Source organism: Tamandua tetradactyla, chromosome 2 (assembly GCF_023851605.1).
Source record: "Tamandua tetradactyla isolate mTamTet1 chromosome 2, mTamTet1.pri, whole genome shotgun sequence".
Classification (NCBI taxonomy): Eukaryota; Metazoa; Chordata; class Mammalia; order Pilosa; family Myrmecophagidae; genus Tamandua; species Tamandua tetradactyla.
In genome coordinates, this window is record NC_135328.1 from 170,800,170 (window position 1) to 170,826,748 (window position 26,579).

At 37.0% G+C, this 26,579-nt stretch overlaps 1 protein-coding gene across 1 annotated transcript in view; it reads left to right on the forward strand.

Annotated features, from left to right (window-relative positions):
- Positions 1–26,579, forward strand: part of EPS15 (epidermal growth factor receptor pathway substrate 15) — a 217,478-nt gene that overhangs the window by 137,232 nt on the left and 53,667 nt on the right. Inside the window, exons 14-18 of the mRNA XM_077149693.1 lie at positions 6,872–7,033; positions 7,417–7,614; positions 13,549–13,752; positions 24,589–24,705; positions 24,942–25,032. Coding sequence (XP_077005808.1) covers positions 6,872–7,033; positions 7,417–7,614; positions 13,549–13,752; positions 24,589–24,705; positions 24,942–25,032 — 772 coding nt within the window. The remainder of the gene's footprint in view (positions 1–6,871; positions 7,034–7,416; positions 7,615–13,548; positions 13,753–24,588; positions 24,706–24,941; positions 25,033–26,579) is intronic.

The following is a 26,579-nucleotide window of genomic DNA, read 5'->3' on the forward strand; positions in this document are numbered from 1 at the left end:
TTGGGTTTCCCTTGTATGTGATGGATTGTTTTTCTCTTGCTGCTTTCAAGATCCTCTCTTTCTCTTCGACCTCTGACATTCTAACTAGTAAGTGTCTTGGAGAACGCCTATTTGGGTCTAATCTCTTTGGGGTGCGCTGCACTTCTTGGATCTGTAATGTTAGGTCTTTCATAAGAGTTGGGAAATTTTCAGTGATAATTTCTTCCATTAGTTTTTCTCCTCCTTTTCCCTTCTCTTCTCCTTCTGGGACACCCACAACACGTATATTTGTGCGGTTCATATTGTCCTTGAGTTCCCTGATACCCTGTTCAAATTTTTCCATTCTTTTCCCGATAGTTTCTGTTTCTTTTTGGAATTCAGATGTTCCATCCTCCAAATAACTAATTCTATCTTCTGTCTCTTTAAATCTATCATTGTAGGTATCCATTGTTTTTTCCATCTTTTCTACTTTATCCTTCACTTCCATAAGCTCTGTGATTTGTTTTTTCAGTTTTTCTATTTCTTCTTTTTTGTTCAGCCCATGTCTTCTTCATGTCCTCCCTCTATTTATCGATTTCGTTTTTGAAGAGGTTTTCCATTTCTGTTCGTATATTCAGCATTAGTTGTTTCAGCTCCTGTATCTCATTTGAACTATTGGTCTGTTCCTTTGATGGGCCATATTTTCAATTTTCTGAGTGTGATTCGTTATCTTCTGCTGGTGTCTGGGCATTTAGTCAGATTTCCCTGGGTGTTGGACCCAACAGGTTGAAAGATTTTTCTGTGAAATCTCTGGGTTCTGTTTTTCTTATCCTGCCCAGTAGGTGGCGCTCGTGGCACACGTTTGTTTGCGGGTTCCCCCAGTAAAAGGTGCTGTGTGTCCTTTAACTTTGGAAAACTCTCACCGTGGGGGAGGTTTGCCAGCCGAAGCAGCTTGGAAGAGAGCCAGCTGGCCCGGGGGTCCGAACATGGGGAGGGTCGCCGGCCGCCGCAGCCCGGGAGAGCGCCCGACCAAATTTCCTAGTCGGTCCCGGGCGCCAAGCATGGCGGGAGTGTGCCAGCCGCCGCAGCCCGGGAGAGTGCACAGTTCCTAGCCGGACCGGGGAGTCACGTGTTTGGAAGGGACCCCCGCCCCAGTCACCGTTCTCCGCGGTCTGGGGATATCCGACCCAACTCTCTCAGTTGGTCCAGGGGGCCTCGCGTGGTTGGGGCGCCAGCCACCGCGGCCCGAGGGGACCGCCTGTGCAGTTCTGCCAGCTGGCCTGGAACGGAGGAAGGGAGGGACTCTGGCCGCTTGCCGTCCCGCCCAGAAAAGCCCGCGCCCCTCAGCGATATCACCGGAGCTGGTTCTCCCAGACATTCAGCTGTTCCAGGATGGGGTACGCCGTCCCTTTGATCTCCGTTGTGGCTCCGGGAGCTGCTCTGTATCGTCTCCACTTCCCCAGTAGCTGTTCTGGAGGAGGAAAGGTGAGAGTGGCAAGGCTGTCGAGGACGGTGGTGGAGGAGCCGGTGAAGACGAAAGAGGGCACGGTGGTGGTTAGAGAGCCGCCGGAGCAGGAGGAAAAAGGGAAGGATAAGATGGCGGATGGAGCGCCACCGGAGCAGAAGGGGGAAGAGGAGGGCAAGATGGCGGCGGGAGCGCCGCTGGCGGAGAAAGAGGGAGAGGAGGGCTGGCTGGCGGCGGGAGCTCCGCGGCGGAGAAAGAGGGAGAGGAGGGCTATGTTTTGTTTTTTTATAATGGTCATTGTAGTGGTTGTCAGATGATATTTTATTGTGGTTTTGATTTGCATTTCTCAAAGAGCCAGTGAAGTTGAGCATCTTTTCATGTGTCTTTTATCTATTTGTATTTCCTCTTCTGAAAAGTGTCTGTTCATGTCCTTGGCTCATTTTTTAGTTGGATTGTTGGGGTTTTTTTGTAGAATTTCTTTATATATTCTGGATATTAAGCCCTTTTCTGATATATGGTTTTTAAATATTGTCTCCCAATGCATAGGCTGTCCTCTTACTTTCCTGTCGAAGTTCTTTATTGCACAAGAGTGTTTAATTTTGAGGAGCTCCTGTTCATCTATTTCTCTTTTCATTTCATGTTCTTTTGGAGTAAGGTTCAGGAAACCATGTCCTGTCATAATCATAAGATTTATAAGACGTTTCCCTACATTTGCTTCTAAAAATGTTATGGTCTTAGCTTTAATGTTTAGGTCTTTGATCCATTTTGAGTTAATTTTATAGGTTGTGAGATATGGATCCTCTTTCATTCTTTTGGATATGGATATCCAAAATGAAGCAATTTCTCCATCCCAGTTGAGTTGAATTGACAACCTTATCAAAGATCAGTTGTCCACAGATGAGAGGGTCTTTTTCTGAATGTTCAGTTCAATTCCATTGGTCAGTGTATCTCTCTTTATTCCAGTACCATGCTGTTTTGACCACTGTAGCTTTGCTACGTGCTTTAAGGCAGGTGGAGTGAGGCCTCCCACCTCATTCCTCTCTCTCAAGCTATGTTTAGCTATTCGGGTCACCCTGTCCTTCCAAATAAATTTGCGAATTGTTTTTTCTACTCCTGCAAAGTAAGTTGTTGGGATTTTGATTGGTATTGCATTGAATCTAGAAATCAGTTTGGGTAGAATTGACATCTTATCTATGTTTAGCCTTCTAATCCATGAACATGATATGCCTTCCCATTTATTTAGGTCTTCCATGATTTATTTTAGCAATTTCTTTTAGTGTTCTGTATATAAGTCTTTTGTGGCCTTGGTTAAATTAATTCCTAAATATTTTATTCTTTTGGTTGCTATTGTAAATGGAATTGTTTTCTTTATTTCTTCCTCAGATTTCTCATTACTATTGTGTAGAAATACTACCAATTTTTTGGTGTTGATCTTGTAGCCTGCCGTTTTGCTGTTCTCATTTATTAGCTCTAATAGCTTTGCTGTAGATTTGTCGGATTTTTGATGTATAGTATCTTGTCATCTGCAAACAGTGAGAGTTTTACTTTTTTCTTTCCAATTTGGATGTCTTTTATTTCTTTTTCTTATCTGTTTTCTCTGACGAGAACTTCCAGCACAATGTTGAATAGCAGTGGCAATAGTGAGCATCCTTGTCCTGTTCCTGATATTAGAGGGAAAGCTTTGTCTTTCCCCCATTGATTATAATTTTAATTGTAGGCACATTTCTCAGTGATTTTTCCCACATTCTAGAATCCTTGTGATAATTACAATCATTGCTTAATTAACCTTGGAATGTGGTTGACATTGTACTGTATTTTGTAACCTCAGAGAAGAAGGAGGCATGGGGCTATGTCCTTTAGTAGTTTATAATTTAGAGGCAAGTATTATACAGAATAGTAGATGTGATAAAATAGAGGTAGGTACAAACTTTAAATGTGGGTCAGATAAGAGTAAATTTAGCTTGGCCTTAAAGAATGAATAGTGGGTTTCCAGATAGTAATGTTGTAGAATAGCATTAACGGCAAAGAAAACTGCACAAGGACATTTAAGTAGTATATTTCTTATAGAAGAAAGAAAGTCTTCTGAGGCTGAACTGGTTCATATGAGGGGAAGAAGGTGATAGAAGAAGTAGAAGGATAACTTGGGGCACAGCTTTGAAGATTCATTGTGTTGTGCATCAAGTTTTACATTTACCTAATGATGAGAGGAAATCATCATCTACTTTTAAAATAACGGACTGATTGAAGTTAACTCCTTTAACCATTTGGAATAGGAAGAAACGAAGGTAGAGAAAACCATTTACAAGTCAAAGAGGGATAAAGAAAGCCAGAATAACAGTAAACAGCTTAAAGTGAGATTTTTATGGTGGAATAATAGGACTTGGTAACAGATTAAATGTGCAGAGAGGGAAGATCAGAGGTTCTGGACTGGGTTGCATAATTATTGAAGACATTATATTCATTCAGCCAGTATTTATTGAAAGGCAGTGTCTGGTTTTACCTAAATGTGTATTTCCATATTTGAGTATAGGAAAGGAGGAAATCAGCTAACAGTATAAGAAAGGTGGAAAATTTAGGCATGTTGTTGATAAATGATAAATAGTAGAGGAGCTCACCATTGAGAGCCTGTAATCACAAAGATTCATGGAATGTTTGCATTAGAAGAGTCTTTCATCATCATCCATTGTGATGGTCCTTCTAAAGGAATTTTTTAGGAAAGCAACATGATAGTAGTTGTACTTTGAGACTAGTCAGTTGGTTGAGAAAATAAAAGATAAGAAGTAGTCTATAAAAGCATTATTCAGTATTTTATTTAATCACAGGAGCATCTACATGTATTTAGAAAATAGTGGTACATATTTGAGACATTTGTCTACAGACTATTTATAGCATAGTGGTTAAGTGCCCAGACTTTGAAATCAGCACATGACTTGAATCTATCACAAATTTTTAGACCATCTGTGCCTCAGTTTTCTTATTTGCATAATGGAAATATTAATAATAGTACCTACTTCATAGTTGTATCATAAGAATTATAAATTAGTTAATATAAGGAAGGTTCCTTACCTGAGTGACAGTGTAGCCCATTGTAAGTTTAGTGAAATGTTGCTATTGTGATGGTGCTATTTTGTGTATTCTTGGAATAACCAGAGGCCTTCTGGTAAGTTTCCTTCTATTATTCTTAGGTTCTTATTCTGAGGGAAGATTATTGGGACCTTTGAATTTGTGTTGTTAGAAAGATATTGTTACTATTAGAAATTTGTTTTCAGAATTTTACTTCATCCTTTTCAAGCTCTCTGCCCACTTCCTGCCAGTTCATGCCTTAGACTGATCAACCCCTTCTCCTTTTTAATCTGTGGTTCCAGGAGACAGTTAAACTCTAGCTCCCTAAAATAACCTTCATATGTAACAAATTAACTTCTCTTTTGTGCATCTAGAATGGTTCTAGTAATGTATCACTCTTCAGAGAATTAAGAAAATAGTAATTCATATGATTTTCTGTGATTTAGATGAGGAACTCCAATTGGCAAAGGATACATTTAATCAAACCATCTTGGCTGCTGTGTTTCATGGTGATAATGGTGATGGTAATAGCTTTTTTCTATCTCCAAGGTTTCCTTTGTGTTATTATCTATGGCTCTTATCATTAAGTATAAGATTTGCCACATAGATGAATAAATAAATACAGCATTTTCTTTACTTTCTTTATTTGTTGTTTTAAGAAATTCTTTCCTACCTGAAGATCTACATTTCCTTTTATACATTTTAAAGTTCCATCTTTCAGATTTAGGTCCACACTGTATCTGGAATTTATTTTTCTGTTTCTTGTGATTTAGAAACTTTATTACTATTTTTGCCATATACATTTGCCCAGTACCATTTACTGAATAGTTTTTCTTTTCCCTAGGTGCAGGTAATACCATATCTTCACATCAGTTTTCTGTATATGCCTAGGTCTGTGTCTAAATTCTCTTTTTTGTTCCTTTGATCTATTTGTCTATCCTTACATTAAAACCAACTATCTTATTTATTTTAGCTTACTAGCAATTCATGATACCTAGTAGCGTAAACCTTTTTCATTTTATAAAGCTGTTCTTTTGTCCTTTTCTCTTCCAGTATTTTTTAGTATCAGCTTGTCAGGTTCCTTGAAAAACTCTGTAGGATTTTCATTGGAATGTATAGATTAATTAAGAAAGAATTGATGAATTTATGATTCGTTTGTTACTCATCACTCTTTTATGGAGTGCTTCTTATATACTGGAAACTGGGGATACAGCAGTGAATAAAACTTTAAAACAATTCTGCATCATGGAGCTTATGTACTAGTGGAAGGACAAAGATGACAAGCAAGATAAATTAATGTGCTGTGTTACTTACAGTAGCCCTCTGTCCAGCAACTGGTATATCTATACAATGGAATACTACTCAGTAATAAGAAAGAATGAATTACTTATTCATGCGAAAACAGAGATGAATCTCAAAAATATGCTAGGTGGAAGAAGCTAGATACAATAGACTGGGTGTTACGTGATTCTATTTATGTGTAATTTCTGCAAAAGGCAGCGATAGAAAGCAGATTGTTAGTTGCTTGGGGCTTGAGGTAGGAGAAGGGATTAACTGCAAAAGAGTTTGAGGGAACTTTGTGGGGTAATGAAAGTGTGTTCTAAAACTGGATAGCTGGATTGTGGCAATGGCTGCCAAGTGCATAAACTTACTAAAACTTGATTAAATTGTATAATTAAAGTGGGCAAATTTTATGGTGTGTAAATTAAATCTCAATAAAGCTGTTATATGCCAACATGGATGAGTCTTGACAACATGCTAAAGAAAAGAAGCTAGTCACAAAAGATCACATATTGTATGATTTCATTTATATGAAATGTTCGGAATAGGCAAATCCGTAGAGATAGAAAGTATATTGATGATTGCCTAGGGCTTAAGGTTTGGCGAAAAATGGGGGAGTGACTGCTAATGAGTACAGGGTTTCTTTTGGGGGGATGAAAAATGTTTTAAAATTGATTGTGGTGATGGTTGCACAGCTCTTGTATTTGAGAATACAAAAACCATTGCATTGTACTCTTCTAATGGGTGAATTGTATGGTATGTGGATCATTTTGGTTGCAAAAAAGAAATAAAATTATACCCTGTATTTGACGGGTAATCTGAGCCTCACTGAAAAGGTAACAGTTGAGCAAAGACTTGAAGGAAGTGAGGGGTGGAGCTGTGTAGAAACCTAAGGGAAGAACTTTCAGGAAGAGGGAATAATCAGTGAAAGAGTAAACCTAGTAAAGATTGAATTTAAAGCTATGAGTTCCTTAATCCATAAACACAGTATACTTAATGTGACAAGACTTTATTTTCCCTTGATAGACTTTTTAAAATTGTGAACGTGAATCTCCTTCCCCTGCTCCCAAAGATGAGAAATATGATAATTTTCTTGTATTTTAGGATCTTCAAGATGAAGTTCAAAAGGAGAATACTAATTTGCAAAAGCTACAGGCCCAGAAACAGGAAGTACAGGAACTCCTTGATGAACTGGATGAGCAGAAAGCCCAGCTGGAAGAGCAACTCAAGGAAGTCAGAAAGAAATGTGCTGAGGAGGCCCAGCTGGTACAAAGTCTGGCTATTCACTACTGCTTGCATTTATACTTTACTTGCTTTTCCTGGCTTAGGAGGAAAAGCTCTACTTTTTTTTGTTGTTGCCATTAGGTAACAATCTAGTTAGTAGTTGGGCATATGAGAGAGATGGAGCAAGGGTCATCCAGTAAATATAGGCCCATTTTAGAGGAAATAGAAATACTTAATGTGCTATTTTTCCATATTTTGGTTGATTGTGTGGTACCTGTGCCTTCATCTCCCTTCTATCCTGTTTACAATTGCCCTTCTCTACCAAAAAAAAGCCAAAATAGTAAATTAAACAAATGAAAGTATTGCATTTTAATGACATCTCTTCTCTCAATCTCCCTTTATTCCCATTCATCTTCATATTATAGATCTCTTCTTTGAAAGCTGAATTAACTAGTCAAGAATCACAGATCTCCACCTATGAAGAAGAACTAGCCAAAGCCAGGGAAGAGCTGAACCGCCTACAGCAAGAAACAGCAGAGTTAGAGGAGTGTGTGGAGTCAGGGAAGGCTCAGCTGAGACCACTTCAGCAGCACCTTCAAGATTCACAGCAGGAAATCAGCTCAGTAAGTCTTTATGGACACAAGAAATAAGTTTAAATGGCCCTCATAATCCTTTTAGTCTATAATACTTCCTCAAATTCTTCTTCTCCCTCTGCTTAGGGTATTATTTATTTTCTAATAGTTTTCTACAAATAGGCTTCTTGTCACCTGTCATAAGTTATAGCTATTATACTTCTTGAACATCTGATGATTATCATTGAATTAGAGTTAATAATGTTGGCTTTGTAGTTAGATGGTCTAGGTTTACATGTGGCTCTGTACTTAACTAGCTGAGTCAACTCAATCTCAGATTCCTCATCTTTAAAATTGGATAATTAGTATTATCCCTACCTCTTAGGGCTGCTGGGGTTTAAATGAAGCAGAACACATGAGGCATTTTAGCATGGTGTTTGGAACATAAATGCCTAAAAAGTGTTGCTTATTTTTAGAAATAACCCAGTGTCTTCCCTTTTATGAATCTAATTTTGAAATCCATTCTGCATACTTAGAAACCTTTATTTTTTTTAAATTAGGAAGTTGTTCCTTATAGAGACAGATGTGCAGTGTTTTATTGTATCTTACATATAGATGCTTTGCTCTTTTATTTCTAGATTTCCGCAAATGAAGAATGAGGTTTCATAGAATGTTAGGTGAGATGGTTTCACTTACAGAGTTGGGCTTAGAGATAGTGAGGCCACATCTGAGCAACAAAAGAGGTCCTCCAGAAATAACTCTTAGGCATACTTATAGGTAGGCTAAGCTTCTCTGCTACCTACATAAGCTTCACAAAAGCTTAGGGACTTGGGTTTTCCTGTAGTTTGACGCAGGGTATTTCCTGATGGTAAAGTTTAATAGTTCCATATTTTTTTTCCCATCCCTCAAGGGTCTTTGCCAATTATTTTTGATTATCTGCTTAATATACTCTAGGATGTATCCAGGTAGTATATTAAGGTATATAGGATTAAAGGACCTCTTTCTTATTCTGGCCTCCCTGTGTTTCAGTTGTTCAAATGAGCCATACAGGTAAATTGAGTTAGTTTATGTGCTACAGCAAATTTCCGTTCCAGACAAAATAAACTTGTCTTCATTTATTCTCAAAGAATATGTGTAATTAAGAAATACAGATGCTGTCTTCCTTACCCCTGTGTTCTGGATTACTTTAACCCCAACCTGATTGGCTTCATTCTTATCTCTAAATAACAGCTTTTCTATCTATCTATCTGTATCTATCTATCTATATCTAATCTATCTAATCTATCTGTAAAACAGCCTCTAAAAATCCAGAAATAATAATTACCCCCCCAGACTAAATGTGTCTACTATAAAAACTTAAAATTTAGGCCCCTGTTTTCTTATAAGCATTTTCTAAAGGAGACTATACCATTGTTGTTCTTTTGTTTCTGGCTTAATTTGCCTCACCAAATGTGCCACACTTTCATTCATAGCGTTGCTTGCCTCACAACTTTGTTCCTTTTTTGTAGAAACACAACATTCATTCATAAGTGTACACCATCATTTGCCAATCTATTTCTCAGTTAGTGCATCCTTCAGCCACGTGTATTCATCAGGGATCGTGCATAATGCCCAAAGTCCACAATTCATTAACACTGTTCAATTTTAGATAATTTCGTTGTTCCCAAGAGAAAGAAGACCAATAAAGATACCCTTGCCAAATAGGAAATCCAAACTTCTTCTTAACTCTTGTTCCTCCCCCCATAATAGACTTCTGCTATTGCTGTGGGTAGTGCTGATGCATAGCCCATAGTTTGCAATAGCAGTTTTCCCCCTGTACCCTGAGACTTAAGCTCTTTTTGTACATGAATCATACCTTTGAAGTAGTTCTTGCAAGAACTAATTTATATTTCTAGTATTAATCGGAGGGACACGTAGTTCTATACAACCCCTTTCAATCTTGTTCATCTTCAATATGTTAATATTACTTATAGCCCCCCTAGAGAACCACCTTCACTTTTGTCTATTCCCTTACATTTGAGTTCAACCTCATTAGCTAACCATTTACCCATCTCTAGCTTCTATGTATCTCTAAGTCCCCTGTATTCTGTATTATAAGCATCTAATTTTACCTTTACCATGGTCATGAAAGTGAAATTGTGGCCCTGGGCTTTTCTTTTTAGGAAGATTTTTGATTACTGATTGAATTTCTTTACTTGTGATTAATTTGTTGAGATCTTCTGTTTCCTCCTGAGTCAGTCTAGCTTGTTCGTGTGTTTCTAGGAATTTGTCCATTTCATCTAAGTTGCCTAGTTTGTTGGCATATAGTTGTTCATAGTATCCTCTTATGATTTCTTTTATTTCTTCAGGGTCTATGCTAACCCCTTCTCATTTCTGATTTTGCTTATTTGCATCCTCTCTTTTTCTTTGTCAGTCTTGCTAGTGGCCCATCAATTTCATTGATTCTCTCAAAGAACCAATTTTTGGTTTTATTGATTTTTTCTATTGTTCTTTTGTTCTCCCATTTTTTTTTTTAACTCTGGTTTGATCTTTTTTTATTTTTCTTCTGTTTGTTTTGCTATTCTTTCTCAAGTTCCTCTGGGTGAGTAGTTAAGTCCTTGATTTTTGCTCTTTCTTGTTTTTTAATATAGGCATTTAGGGCAATAAATTTCCCCCTCAGCACAGCCTTTGCTGCATCCCATAGGTTCTGATAATGTTGTATTCTCATTTTCACTCATCTCCAGATAGCTACTAATTTCTGTCACAATTTCTTCTTTAACCCACTGGTTGTTTAAGATTGTGTTATTTAATCTCCATAGATTTGTGAATGTTGTTGTTCTTTGATGGTTATTGATTTCCACCTTCATTCCATTGTGATCAGAGAAAGGGCTTTGGATAATTTCACTGTTTTTAAATTTATAAAGACCTGTTTTGTGCCCCAGCTTATGATCTATCCTGGAGAATGTTCTATGAGCATTAGAGAAGAATGTATATCCTGGGGTACAGTGGCCTATGTATGTCTGTTAGGTCTGATTCATTATCAAGTTGTTTAACTTCCTTGTTAATCTTCTCTCTGGTTGTTGTATCTTTAGAGGAGAGTGGTGTATTGAAGTCTCCTACTATTACTGTTGAAACATCTGTCGCTCCCTTCAGTTTTGCCAATGTCTGTCTGATGTACTTTGGAGCTCCTTGATTGGGTGCATAAACATTTATGATTGTTATTTCTTCTTAGTGAATTGTCTGTAGCTTGTCTTTTAATTTTCTTTGACTTTTTTTAAAGAAGGCTGCTTTAAGTAAAGTATAAATGAGTAAAGTAGAAAGGGTTCTGATTATTATAAATCAACATTGAGAAAAGAGAACATTATTTTTCAGCAAGAAAAATAGCCTCACCAAACTATAGTACTTAGAGTATTGGAGTATATTTGGTATCTCTGGAAGAAATTACATCCTGTCTGATCTCTGAACTTTAAGAACAAACATACCCATTTCTTACAGAGTTTGACTCAGTGGCTTATGTGTCCCTCCTACAGAAAGCACTGTATGTCCGTACATCTATAAAAATGAAAGTCTATATGTAAATTAGCCTGAGACTCTGATGGCTCTCTAAAGCTAAACTATGACTTTTTTGAAAAAGGGTTAACTAAGTAGATCTTTTTGACTGACTAAATTTTCATCTTTACTTCTTTCCCAGTATGTGCGGCAAGAGTAAAGCAGAGAATCTCAGATCTTAAATATGCTTATTGTCAAAAAAATGTATATGCTTATTGTACTTGTACAATATAAATATCTCTGGCATTCTAATAATTGCATTTCTCTTGCACAATTTGCAAAGAGCTTGTGTTAATTGCTTGATTTTTTTTTGACCCTGTAAATATACACAGATACTAAGAAGATCCCCCTCCTTAGAAAGAACACAAGCCTACAGACAGGTGCATGAGAAAGTCAGATATAGGGAAGTCTAGTTTTGTTCAAGATTCTACGTGTCTCAGAAATGGCCATAAGGAAACATCTGTCCTAGTTAGAAGTGTCTGCTGGGCAGGTATTTCCACTTACTCCTTCCTCTATATGGTAGATGGAGTTAAGATAGTGTTAAGGTTTTATTTCAAATTATGAGATTACAGTGGGTCATGAAACTGATTTGTCATAATAAAAAATTTTAAATGGCATAGGAGAGAATAATGTGATAGTTACAGGTAGTAAGGATAAGTATTACTTCTTGAGGCTTCTGTTCCACCACTGTTTGTGTACATACATGCATACTTATTATATGTATATGTCTACATGATATCTTTGTGTTTATATTTATGTGCACCTATCCATAAAGCAGACACATCGAAATATATACACATCTGTCTACTGGGTTAGGAAGTAAAATATGTTTTTTTCTGTGAGTTAAAGTTAAAAAATGTTTATAATTCATTGCTCTATGGGAGTAGAAATATGCAGAGTATATGGTATGTATTATAAATGTTTTGGATTGTTATATTAAATTCTAAGTGCAAAAAAAATGGTAGATACATATGTATTGATGTCCACTGTTTAAGTTGTAAGTGAAGATAAGTGTAGTGCTTGTATTCTTTCAGTGAACATATATTGAGCACATAAATCATTGTCCTAGGCATTGGAGATACAATGTTGATAGCAGAAAGTATGGTCCCTGCCCTCAAGGAGCTCAAGGACTTTAACTTCTTAAAATTGGGGTAAAATAAGTAAAAAAGGAACAGGGAGAAAACTAGATACTGGAAAAAACTTAACTGCTTTAGGAGTGGGAAATGTAGCATACCAGGCATTTTTACACACATTGCCCATCATTTACATAGACCTTTACATTTTAAAGAGTATTTTTCAACTATATCATCTCTTTTGATTCTCATAACAATTCTCTGTGCAGATATGAATTACCTTATGGATTAAGAAATAGAGCCTTGAAGAGGTTATTTTGACTAAGAACAGTTAGCTAGAAAGTGACAGAACTAGATTTAAAACCTGTCTCCTGATTCAATATAGTATTCTTTCTCCAGGATATGACCCTGAAAAAACTTACAGTAAATTACAGATTCCAGCTTCAGCAACTTAAAACCCTTAAGGTTTAGAGGACTTGAGTAAACTTATGAAAGGTTAATAGGTAATTTTTGTATTTGCCAAAAATAAAAAAAAACAGACAGCATACTAAATAAAGAAATCTCAGTGTATTTTAAAATATTTTACAAAATAAGTGGATACTATGTGGTAAAATTCCATGTTATTCCTTTTTCGCTAGAGATTTTTTTCCTTTTTTTAATCTCCTATCTCAGTTTCTTAGAGATATTTGTAAATTTGTTTTTCTTTATTATCGATGAGGATATCTGGTCTCTAACGTTTTTCTTTTTATATGTCTTAGAATTGATTGAATTCTCTGTTCATGTCCCGCTATTGTCCCAGGAATGTAAAATTACTTGCTTGTTTGAGGTTAAAAAAAAAAATCTTTGAATGCCCTTTATTTAACCTGCTTGGTATAACTTAGATTTAGATAATACTTCCTAGCGCTCGAGTCCATTAATAAATAATGCCAAACATAGGACACTAGCTCGTTTTGCCTTGCCTCTACTCCCCTCTTTCCCAGTTAAGAGTATGAATGGTTCTAAACCCTTGTGTGTACTCCAACTTCCTTTATCTCTCCTAAAGCATTGTCACAAATTCTTCCCTTACTTTATCAGTTTGCTTTCTTTTTCCAATACCAGTCCCCTGGCACTTCTTTTCTAATGGACTACCAATTTGCAGATATTTGAATCAAAATTCTTGGGGCTTTCAAAAATAGATAAAAGCAAATCTGTGTATTCTGGAAGTTCAGGAGAGAAGCTTATTGCGAGTGATTATTGAAATCTTTCCTCTAAGTCAAGCCGTGTTCCCAAAGGTTCTTCTTAAAGGAAGCAAGTTTATCTTAGATGAAATCTAGGGGTATAGCCATTTTTATGTTGCATGTTTTTCTAGTAATAAATTTTGTTTTTTTCTACTTTGTGTTGGCAGATGCAAGTGAAACTGATGGAAATGAAAGAGCTGGAAAACCATAATAATCAATTAAATTGGTGCAGTAGCCCACACAGCATTCTTGTAAATGGTACTACAGAATACTGCAGCCTCAGCACTAGCAGCAGTGAAACAGCCAACCTTAATGAGCATGCTGAAGGCCAGAGCAATCTAGAGTCTGAACCCATACACGAGGAATCTCCAGTGAGTCTAGTAATTCCTTCATAGTCAACTTCAAAAAAAATGGTTTTAGATAAAGACTTTGCTTTAGAGTCAGAGACAACAATTCTACACTTTTAAGTAGCGTAAAATGTCATTTTAATGGATTAATTTTTAAAATAATAATTCTATAGACAGTGAACTTAAAAAAAAAATAAAGGGCGGGCCACGGTGGCTCAGCAGGCAAGAATGCTTGCCTGCCATGCCTGAGGACCCAGGTTCGATTCCCGGTGCCTGCCCATGTAAAAAAAAAAAAAAAAAAATTTAAAGGCTATCACTCAAGATTGAAAGTATTTCTTTTTTTTTTTTTTAGTTGACAAGCCAAAACAACATACAAACACGAACATTCCTAACATACAAACATTCCGTACATATTGTACAATCAGTGGCTCACAGTATCATCACACAGCAATATTTTCATCACCATGATTATTTCCCAGAACATCTGCCTCACTCTGGAAAGAGAAACAAAAAGAAAAAGAAAGAACTCATACATACCGCACCCCCACTCCTCCCCCTCACCAACCACCAGTATTTCCATCCTCTCAATATATTTTAACCTTTGTTCCCCTATTTTTTTTTCTCTACCCCTTACCACTCCCTTTCATTGATCACTAGTATTTCAGTCTATTCGATTTGTTTTAACATTTGTTCCCCCTGTTATTTATCCATTTTCAATCCACATTTTTTACTCATCTGTCCATACCATAGACAAGAGGAGCATCAGACACAAGGTCTTCATAATCATAGTCACACTGCGAAAGCCATATCACTATACATTCATCTTCAAGAAACATAACTCTGGAACACAGCTCCACAGCCTCAGGCACCTCTCTCCAGCCCCTCCAAACACACTCCAAAAAGGGGATAGCTATACAATTCATAAGAATAACCTCCAGGACAGCCTCACGACCCTGTCCAAAATCTCCCAGCCACCGACACTCCACCTTGTCTCACCTCTCTCTTCCCTGCTTTGGTTGAGAAGGTCTTCTCAGTCCCTTGATGCCGAGTCCCAGGGGCTCATTCTGAGTTCTTTCCCATGTTCCCAGGGAGGTTTACATTCCTGGGAGTCATGTCCCACACAGAGAAGGGAAGGGCAGTGAATTTTATTGCCATGTTGGTAGAGAGAGAGATAGTCCACATCTGAGCAACAAAAGAGGGTCACTGGGTGACTCTTAGGCCTAATTTTAAGTAGGCTTAGCCTATGCTTTGCAGGGATAAATTTCATATGAACCAACGCCAAGATTGAGGGTTCGGCCTATTGATTTGTTGTCCCTGCTGCTTGTGAGAATATCAGGAATTCTCCAAATGGGAAAGTTGAATTTTCCCCCTTTCTCGCCATTCCCCCAGGGACTTTGCAAATACTTCTTTATTCACTGTTCAAGTCACTCTGGAATTTATTGGAGCAACATATTGGACAAACCTACAAAATCTCATGCCCTATTCAAGGTTCCATATACTTATGGTGTTCAGTCAACCTTCTATATAAGTTATATTAGGTAATGCACTATTCAAAATTTAAATTTTGTTCCAAATAAGCATTTTTTGCTTTAGTCTCACACAAAAGTTGAAGTTTTAAAACATGAATGACCATCTATTTTCAGCACCCTGCAATATTGACATTCCTTTGTTCTTTCTCATGTAAAAACGTTTTTTAATTTGTACACTTAGTCATTATCATTGTGCACTGTAGGCATTCCTAGATTGCACCATCTCAGTCTGAAAGTAATTTTTTATTGCATAATGTTGAAGAGGTTCAGTTAGCAGTTATTCAGAGAGTACCAACTGTGTAGGAGTTCTGTATTAAGCCTAAGAGCTGCAGAGACAATAGACTTTTAAGTCTGCCTTCAGGCAGCCAGTAGTCTAGTAGTATAACATTGTATTAAAGGGCTGTGATAAAGAAAGCACAGAATAATCAGGTAGAACAACTGGGAGTGATATCAGGGAAGATTTTGTAGGGAGAGCTTTACAAGTAAGGTTTGACAAGTGAGGAGTTAAATAGAAGAAGGTGGTATAGTCTGGCAGAGGAAAAACTATATTATAGGTACAAGATGAGAGAAAAAATTCACTAAGTCATGAGAAATTTTCAAAGTCTGTCTTGTGTTGGTGGGAGAATATTGGTAAGAGATGAGGCTCTTTTTGTAGTGGGTATCTGCATTACCTCTGATATTTTATCAAAATACTGATGTCTGTGTGTCTCCCCAAACTTGCTGAACTAGAGTTTCTGGGATGGAGCCAGGTACACGTATTTTTAAGACAGAGTCAATTCAACAAGAAGACATAGTGTGAGACTTCCTGGAAGATGGCGGCTTAGTAAGACGCGCGGATCTTAGTTTCTTCTCCAGGACACCTACTAGGGGAGTAGAAACGATACAGAAAGCGCCCAAAGCCACAACAGAGATAAAAAAGACAGCGTACCCCATCCTGGAACGGCTGGCTGGCTGAGAGAAGCAGCTCGGGTGAGATCGCCGAGGCGCGCGGGCCTTACCGGGCGGGGTGGCAAGCGGCCGGAGTTACTCCCTTCCCCCTTCCCGGGCCGGCTGGGAGAATTGGAGAGGCGGTCCCCTGAAACAAAGACGGCTGGCGCCCACACCACGCGCAGCCCCCGGACCAACTGAGAGAATTGGATCGGAAACCCCCAGGCCACGGAGAACGGTGACGGGTGGGGGAGGCCCCTTCCAAACCCGTGACTCCCGGGGAACGTGCACTCTCTCGGGCGGGCCGCTGCCGCTGGCGCCCTCCCGCTACGCTTGTTGCCCAGGGCCGACTAGGAAATTCGGACGGGCTCTTTCCCTGGCTGCGGCGACCAGCAACCCTCCCTGCGTTCGGACCCTGGGCCAGCTCAAGCCGCTTCGGCTAGCGAACCCCCAGGACGGCGAGAGTTTTCCAAAGTTTAAGGTCCCACAGCACCTTCTACTGGTGGGACCCGCAGACAAACGTGTGCCACGAGCGCCACCTACTGGGCAGGATAAGAAAAACAGAACCCAGAGATTTCACAGAAAAATATTACAACCTTGCTGGGTCCAACACCAAGAGAAATCTGAATAAATGCCCAGACGCCAGCAGCAGAAGATAACTGTCCACGCTCAAAAGATTGAGAATATGGCTCAGTCAAAGGAACAAACCAATAGCTCAAATGAGACACAAGAGCTGAGACAACTAATGCTGAATATACGAACAGAAATGGAAAACCTCTTCAAAAATGAAATCGATAAATTGAGGGAGGACATGAAGAGGACATGGGCTGAACATAAAGAAGAAATAGAAAAACTGAAAAAACAAATCGCAGAACTTATGGAAGTGAAGGATAAAGTAGCAAACATAGAAAAAATAATGGATAGCTACAATGATAGATTTAAAGAGACAGAAGATAGAATTAGTGATTTGGAGGATGGAACATCTGAATTCCAAAAAGAAACAGAAACTATAGGGAAAAGAATGGAAAAATTTGAACAGGGTATCAGGGAACTCAAGGACAATATGAACCGCACAAATATACGTGTTGTGGGTGTCCCAGAAGGAGAAGAGAAGGGAAAAGGAGGAGAAAAACTAATGGAAGAAATTATCACTGAAAATTTCCCAACTCTTATGAAAGACCTAAAATTACAGATCCAAGAAGTGCAGCGCACCCCAAAGAGATTAGACCCAAATAGGCGTTCTCCAAGACACTTACTAGTTAGAATGTCAGAGGTCAAAGAGAAAGAGAAGATCTTGAAAGCAGCAAGAGAAAAACAATCCATTACATACAAGGGAAACCCAATAAGATTTTGTGTAGATTTCTCAGCAGAAACCATGGAAGCTAGAAGACAGTGGGATGATATATTTAAAATACTAAAAGAGAAAAACTGCCAACCAAGACTCCTATATCCAGCAAAATTATCCTTCAAAAATGAGGGAGAAATTAAAACATTCTCAGACAAAAAGTCACTGAAAGAATTTGTGACCAAGAGACCAGCTCTGCAAGAAATACTAAAGGGAGCACTAGAGTCAGATACAAAAAGACAGAAGAGAGAGATATGGAAAAGAGTGTAGAAAGAAGGAAAATCAGATATGATATATATAATACAAAAGGCAAAATGTTAGAGGAAAATATTATCCAAACAGTAATAACACTAAATGTCAATGGACTGAATTCCCCAATCAAAAGACATAGATTGGCAGAATGGATTAAAAAACAGGATCCTTCTATATGCTGTCTACAGGAAACACATCTTAGACCCAAAGATAAACATAGGTTGAAAGTGAAAGGATGGGAAAAGATATTTCATGCAAATAACAACCAGAAAAGAGCAGGAGTGGCTATACTAATATCCAACAAATTAGACTTCAAATGTAAAACAGTTAAAAGAGACAAAGAAGGACACTATATACTAATAAAAGGAACAATTAAACAAGAAGACATAACAATCATAAATATTTACGCACCGAATCAGAATGCCCCAAAATACGTGAGGAATATACTGCAAACATTGAAAAGGGAAATAGACTCATATACCATAATAGTTGGAGACTTCAACTCACCACTCTCATCAAGGGACAGAACATCTAGACAGAGGATCAACAAAGAAATAGAGAATCTGAATATTACTATAAATGAACTAGACTTAATAGACATTTATAGGACATTACATCCCACAACAGCAGGATACACCTTTTTCTCAAGTGCTCATGGATCATTCTCAAAGATAGACCATATGCTGGGTCACAAAGCAAGTCTTAACAAATTTAAAAAGATTGAAATCTTACACAACACTTTCTCGGACCATAAAGGAATGATGTTGGAAATCAATAATAGGCAGAGTGCCAGAAAATTCACAAATACGTGGAGGCTCAACAACACACTCCTAAACAACGACTGGGTCAAAGAAGAAATTGCAAGGGAAATTAGCAAATACCTCGAGGCGAATGAAAATGAAAACACAACATATCAAAACTTATGGGACGCAGCAAAGGCAGTGCTAAGAGGGAAATTTATTGCTCTAAATGCCTATATCAGAAAAGAAGAAAAGGCAAAAATTCAGGAATTAACTATCCATTTGGAAGAACTGGAGAAAGAACAGCAAGCTAACCCCAAAGCAAGCAAAAGGAAAGAAATAACAAAGATTAGAGCACAAATAAATGAAATTGAAAACATGAAAACAATAGAGAATATCAATAAGGCCAGAAGTTGGTTCTATGAGAAAATCAATAAGATTGATGGGCCCTTAGCAAGATTGACAAAAAGAAGAAGAGAGAGGATGCAAATAAATAAGATCAGAAATGGAAGAGGAGACATAACTACTGACCTCACAGAAATAAAGGAGGTAATAACAGGATACTATGAACAACTTTACACTAATAAATACAACAATTTAGAGGAAATGGACGGGTTCCTGGAAAGACATGAACAACCAACTTTGACTCAAGAAGACATAGATGACCTCAACAAACCAATCACAAGTAAAGAAATTGAATTAGTCATTCAAAAGCTTCCTAAAAAGAAAAGTCCAGGACCAGATGGCTTCACATGTGAATTCTACCAAACGTTCCAGAAAGAATTAGTACCAATTCTCTTCAAACTCTTCAAAAAAATCGAAGTGGAGGGAAAACTACCTAATTCATTCTATGAAGCCAACATCACCCTCATACCAAAACCAGGCAAAGATATTACAAAAAAAGAAAACTACAGACCAATCTCTCTAATGAATACAGATGCAAAAATCCTCAATAAAATTCTAGCAAATCGTATCCAACAGCACATTAAAAGAATTATACATCATGACCAAGTAGGATTCATCCCAGGTATGCAAGGATGGTTCAACATAAGAAAATCAATTAATGTAATGCACCATATCAACAAATCAAAGCAGAAAAATCACATGATCATCTCAATTGATGCAGAGAAGGCATTTGACAAGATTCAACATCCTTTCCTGTTGAAAACACTTCAAAAGATAGGAATACAAGGGAACTTCCTTAAAATGATAGAGGGAATATATGAAAAACCCACAGCTAATATCATCCTCAATGGGGAAAAATTGAAAACTTTCCCCCTAAGATCAGGAACAAGACAAGGATGTCCACTATCACCACTATTATTCAACATTGTGTTGGAGGTTCTAGCCAGAGCAATTAGACAAGAAAAAGAAATACAAGGCATCAAAATTGGAAAGGAAGAAGTAAAACTATCACTGTTTGCAGACGATATGATACTATACGTCGAAAACCCGGAAAAATCCACAACAAAACTACTAGAGCTAATAAATGAGTACAGCAAAGTAGCAGGTTACAAGATCAACATTCAAAAATCTGTAGCATTTCTATACACTAGTAATGAACAAGCTGAGGGGGAAATCAAGAAACGAATCCCATTTACAATTGCAACTAAAAGAATAAAATACCTAGGAATAAATTTAACTAAAGAGACAAAAAACCTATATAAAGAAAACTACAAAAAACTGCTAAAAGAAATCACAGAAGACCTAAATAGATGGAAGGGCATACCGTGTTCATGGATTGGAAGACTAAATATAGTTAAGATGTCAATCCTACCTAAATTGATTTACAGATTCAATGCAATACCAATCAAAATCCCAACAACTTATTTTTCAGAAATAGAAAAACCAATAAGCAAATTTATCTGGAAGGGCAGGGTGCCCCGAATTGCTAAAAACATCTTGAGGAAAAAAAACGAAGCTGGAGGTCTCGTGCTGCCTGACTTTAAGGCATATTATGAAGCCACAGTGGTCAAAACAGCATGGTATTGGCATAAAGATAGATATATCGACCAATGGAATCGAATAGAGTGCTCAGATATAGACCCTCTCATCTATGGACATTTGATCTTTGATAAGGCAGTCAAGCCAACTCACCTGGGACAGAGCAGTCTCTTCAATAAATGGTGCCTAGAGAACTGGATATCCATATGCAAAAGAATGAAAGAAGACCCATCTCTCACACCCTATACAAAAGTTAACTCAAAATGGATCAAAGATCTAAACATTAGGTCTAAGACCATAAAACAGTTAGAGGAAAATGTAGGGAGATATCTTATGGATCTTACAACTGGAGGCGGTTTTATGGACCTTAAACCTAAAGCAAGAGCACTGAAGAAGGAAATAAATAAATGGGAACTCCTCAAAATTAAACACTTTTGTGCATCAAAGAACTTCATCAAGAAAGTAGAAAGACACCCTTCACAATGGGAGACAATATTTGGAAATGATATATCAGATAAAGGTCTAGTATCCAGAATTTATAAAGAGATTGTTCATCTCAACAACAAAAAGACAGCCAACCCAATTACAAAATGGGAAAAAGACTTGAACAGACACCTCTCAGAAGAGGAAATACGGATGGCCAAGAGGCACATGAAGAGATGCTCAATGTCCCTGGCCATTAGAGAAATGCAAATCAAAACCACAATGAGATATCATCTCACACCCACCAGAATGGCCATTATCAACAAAACAGAAAATGACAAGTGCTGGAGAGGATGCGGAGAAAGAGGCACACTTATCCACTGTTGGTGGGAATGTCAAAGGGTGCAACCACTGTGGAAGGCAGTTTGGCGGTTCCTCAAAAAGCTGAATATAGAACTGCCATACGACCCAGCAATACCATTGCTAGGTATCTACTCAAAGGACTTAAGGGCAAAGACACAAACGGACATTTGCACACCAATGTTTATAGCAGCGTTATTTACAATTGCAAAGAGATGGAAACAGCCAAAATCTCCATCAACAGAAGAGTGGCTAAACAAACTGTGGTATATACATACGATGGAATATTATGCAGCTTTAAGACAAGATAAACTTATGAACCATGTAATAACATGGATGGACCTAGAGAATATTATGCTGAGTGAATCCAGCCAAAAACTAAAGGACAAATACTGTATGGTCCCACTGATGTGAACGGACATTCGAGAATAAACTTGAAATATGTCATTGGTAACAGAGTTCAGCAGGAGTTAGAAACAGGGTAAGACAATGGGTAATTGAAGCTGAAGGGATACAGACTGTGCAACAGGACTAGATACAAAAACTCAAAAATGGACAGCACAATAATACCTAACTGTAAAGTAATCATGTTAAAACACTGAATGAAGCTGCATCTGAGCTATAGGTTTTTGTTTTGTTGTGTGTTGTTTTGTTTTGATTTTACTATTATTACTTTTATTTTTTTCTCTATATTAACATTCTATATCTTTTTCGGTTATGTTGCTAGTTCTTCTAAACCAATGCAAATGTACTAAGAAATGATGATCATGCATCTATGTGATGATGTTAAGAATTAATGATTGCATGTGTAGAATGGTATGATCTCTAAATGTTGGGTTAATTTCTTTTTTTCCGTTAATTAAAAAAAAAAGAGAAGGGATAATTGGAGATGAAGGGATACAGACTGTACAACGGGACTGGATATAAAAACTCAGAAATGGACAGCACAATACTACCCAATTGTAATGCAATTATGTTAAAACACTGAATGAAGCTGCATGTGAGGTATAGGTTTTTTGTTTTTGTTTTTTTTTGTTTTTTTTCTTTCTATTATTGTTTTAATTCTTATTCTGTTGTCTTTTTATTTCTTTTTCTAAATCGATGCAAATGTACTAAGAAATGATGAATATGCAACTATGTGATGTTATTAAGAATTACTGATTGTACATGTAGATTGGAATGATTTCTAATTGTTTTGTTAATTCTTTTTTTAATTAATAAAAAAAAAAAAAAAAAAAAGAAGACATAGTGATTATAAATATATATTCACCTAACAGCAGAACCCCCAAATATATGAAGTGGATATTGACAGATTTGAAGGGAGAAATAGGTGGTTCATTAATATAGGAAACTTCAGTACACCAATTTAATGGGTAGAACTCTTGACAAAGGATCAATAAGGAAATAGAAGACTTGAACGATACTATAAATCGATGGACCTAATAGATATATACAGAACACTTCACTCAACAGCAGCAAAATGCACATTCTTTTTTAGTACACATGGCTCATTCTCCAAGATGGATCACATGTTAGGTCACAAAACAAATCTCAGTAAATTTAAAAATAGTAAATTCATATAATGTATCTTCTTTTACCAAAATGAAATAAAACTAGAAATCAATAACAGAGGGAGAACTGGAAAGTCATAATACGTGGCAATTAAACAATACACTTTTTAAAATTTTTAGCCTTGTAATATAAAATTGTGTTCACAATGAGCAACACACTCTTAAATGACCAGTGGTTGTTCAAAAAGGAATCACAAGGGAAATTAGGAAATTTCTTGACCCAAATGAAAATAACCCAACATACAAAAACATAATGGGGGGCAGGCCATGGTGGCTCAGCAGGCAGAGTTCTCACCTGTTATGCTAGAGACCCGGGTTCAATTCCCGGTGCTTGCCTATGAAAATAAGAATTAAAAAATAAACTTAATGGGGTTCAGCAAAGGCAGTGCTGACAGGGAAATGTATAGCTCTAAATGCTTACACTAAAAAAGCAGGAAGAATTGATTATGGTGATGAATGCACACCTATGTGATGATACTGTGAGCCATTGATTGTATACTTTGATGGATTGTATAGTGTGTGAATATATCTTAATGAATCCTCAGTTAAAAAGAATAGAGAAGCACTCAGATCAGAGACCTAACCTCTTAAGAATGAGATAAATGAAGTAGAGAATAAAAAACTAGAGAGAATCAACAAAACCAAAAATCGAATTTGACAAACCTTAGTTAGACTGACAAAGGAAAAAAGAGAGGGAACTAAATAACTAAAATCAGAAATGAAAGGCAGGGGGAGTATTACTACCAAACCCTCAGAAATACAGAAATTAAAAGAATTATAAAAAAATTCTGTGGGGTGATTGTCATGTTACATGTTTAAAATGACCACTTTTAGATCACAAAAGGTACAATAGATAAGAAATTTCAGTTCATGTGGAAGCATTGGTAATTTATTTCACAGCAACAAGTAATCACTGAAGAATTTTAAGCAAGTAATAGCAGGATTTAAATTTACCTTTTAGAAAATGTGGTAAATGCATTGAAGAACAGGACCAGCGACAAGAAAGAGATGCTAAAAGACTGCTGAAATAGTCTATATGAGAGTTGTTTAAGCCTGAATTTAAGCAGAAATGGGAGTGATGATGAGAAGAATGCAAGTTTGAGAGATATTAAGTATTTAAAATTGACAGACATAATTTTATTTAGACAGTGTAATCTTTGATACATTATGCAATATTCTTTCAAGCACAGAAGGCTGATTGATTACTGGGCTGTCCTTCAAAGACGTAAGGGTGGTGTGAAATGGAGATGCCCCTGTCTCTACGTTAGCCTTACTTCCTACTGATTTAAATCCAGAAAACAATGGTTAACCACTGAAGAACTTAAAGAAAAGTCATGATCAGATTCACATTTTGTACCTATTACTTTGAATGGTGAAAGAAGACATATTAGAAGGGCTCATATTGACAGTAAGAAGGCAGTTGGAAGGTTATTACAGTAATCTGAAGGTTATTTACAGTTATTACATAAATAATGATCTTGTAAATGCATGATAGGTAGTGAGGGTAGAGAGGAAGCATTTGAGAAAAGGAAAGTATCTGGGGAATGACCAAATGGGGTGTGATTAAGGATGAACTGAAGGTTTCTGACTTGAGTGACTTTGATGGTTAGTGATAATATTTTCCTAAGAAAGTTTATGGAAGTCATTCACTAAACATGCTCTGCTTGTCGTCGTCATCTTTTTAAAATATTTTTTTGGTTTTCTTTGTCAGTTTCCTTTGTCAAGTAGGAATGTATATTGTTTGTCCATGAAGCATTGATATTTTGTAGGCAAGAAGTAGTCCTGAAATACCACCTTCTGGTGTGACTGATAAAAAGGAAGTGGTGACTGTGGCTGATACTGAAAAACTTTGTTCTGAATTCAGCAATGACAAACCTTCAAAAGAGGTAAAAAAATAATTTTATAAATGTTCTTATCACTGGTTTCCTAGATGAGTTACTTAGTTTTTTAAGCTAAGGAAAGAGAAAAGTGCGTCAGGTATACTTTTTGACCATGGACATATTTGTTAAATTACCTCCAGTTGATTTTTCAAAGCATGCACATGATATAAATTTGTCATTTTATTTAACCTTTTAAAACTTCTTTGGTTCCTAAAAAAATTGTTTTAAAAATTATTTTATAGGAAGATCACTATAATATAGAATCAAGCTCACTGACAGATCCAGTTACAGATACAAACTTGGATTTCTTTCAATCTGATCCTTTTGTTGGCAGTAAGTACTTTTATTTCTATATTATTGTTTTACAAAAATAGGCTTTTCAATGTAAAAAATGTGTGAGATTAAGACTTCACTTTAGAGAACTTACTAGTTATAACAATAGTAGAGAGGAAAATGAGTGTTTATGTGCTCAGATTTGCTAGTACTTGTCCTCAATACTAGCTGAGTACTGGGACTAAGCCTTTGATTCTGTTTTAGGACCCCCTTGATTGAGATTGTGTTTCTTCTTCAGGCCAGGAATCAAAGGAAAGAGATGTTATGGATCAGGAAAGGAGATGGGGCAACCTTGAGTCAAGCAACAGTTTTTATCAAGAGTACCAGTGTTGTTGTGCTTTTAAAGCAGTGGAAGCTGTAGAAGGGTTAGAAGCCTGATACCCATCCTTAAGATGCCTATAATCTTGTTGAAGAAACACAGATTTTGATAAATTAAAATATCTCATGTCAGTGGAAGCTATAAATGGGTTAGAAACCCAATCCCTAATTTTAAGGTTCCTATAGTCTTATTGAAGAAACATACATTTGATAAAATACCTGATGTCAGTATAAGTTATTTTAAATATTACTTGTATCAAACTTCTTTTGTACTTTATTTCCACAAGCACTCTGTGAAACTGTTGGGTAAACTTATGTTACTTTTTAAGATGAGAAACTGAGGCATACAGATAAAATGCAGCCCTGGTATTAGAACGTTTTTGTTGTTGTTGTCTCAGCAGCTTTATTGAGGTATAATTTGTGTTAGGGTTCTCTAGAGAAAGATAACCAACAGGAGATATCTATAAATATGTGATTTATAAAAGTGTCTCTTGCAACCGTGGGGACATAAGAATCTAAAATCCTTAGGGCAGGCCGTGAGGCTGGCAGCACTCCACTCCAGTGGAGTTCTTGATGAACTCCATAGGAGATGCTGGCTGGCTGAAGAAAAACAGTGAAAATCCTCTCTTCTCCCTTAAAAGTATTCAGCTGATTGAATCACAACCAACTGATTGGATTCTCTTGTTTGTGGAAGATACCCTTAGATAATGTATGTAATCAGTCACAGGTGCAGTCAATTCCGTGATGATTTAATAAACCAACCTTCTGATTTATCATCCATCCATGAAATATCTTTGCAGTTAGGCCAATGCTGAACCCAACCATCACATAATTCATCCATTTGATACATACAGTCTGGTGATTTTTAGTATATTTACAAAGCTCTACAAACATCCCACAATCTACTTTTTTTTTTTTTTTTTTTTTTTTTTTTTTTTTTTTAAGGAAAGACAGAGAGAAGGAAGGAAGGATAGAAGGAAGGAAGGAAGGAAGAAAGGGAAACATCTTTAAACATTTTCTTGTTTTATTGTATTTTGTTTTTTTTTTGTTTTTGTTACATGGGCTGGGGCCGGGAATCGAACCGAGGTCCTCCGGCATAGCAGGCAAGCACTTTGCCCGCTGAGCCACCGCGGCCCGCCCCACAATCTACTTTTGAAACATTTTTTAACCACCGCAAAAAGAAACCCCAGTACTCGTTAGTGGTCACTTCCTATTCCCTCACCTTAGCC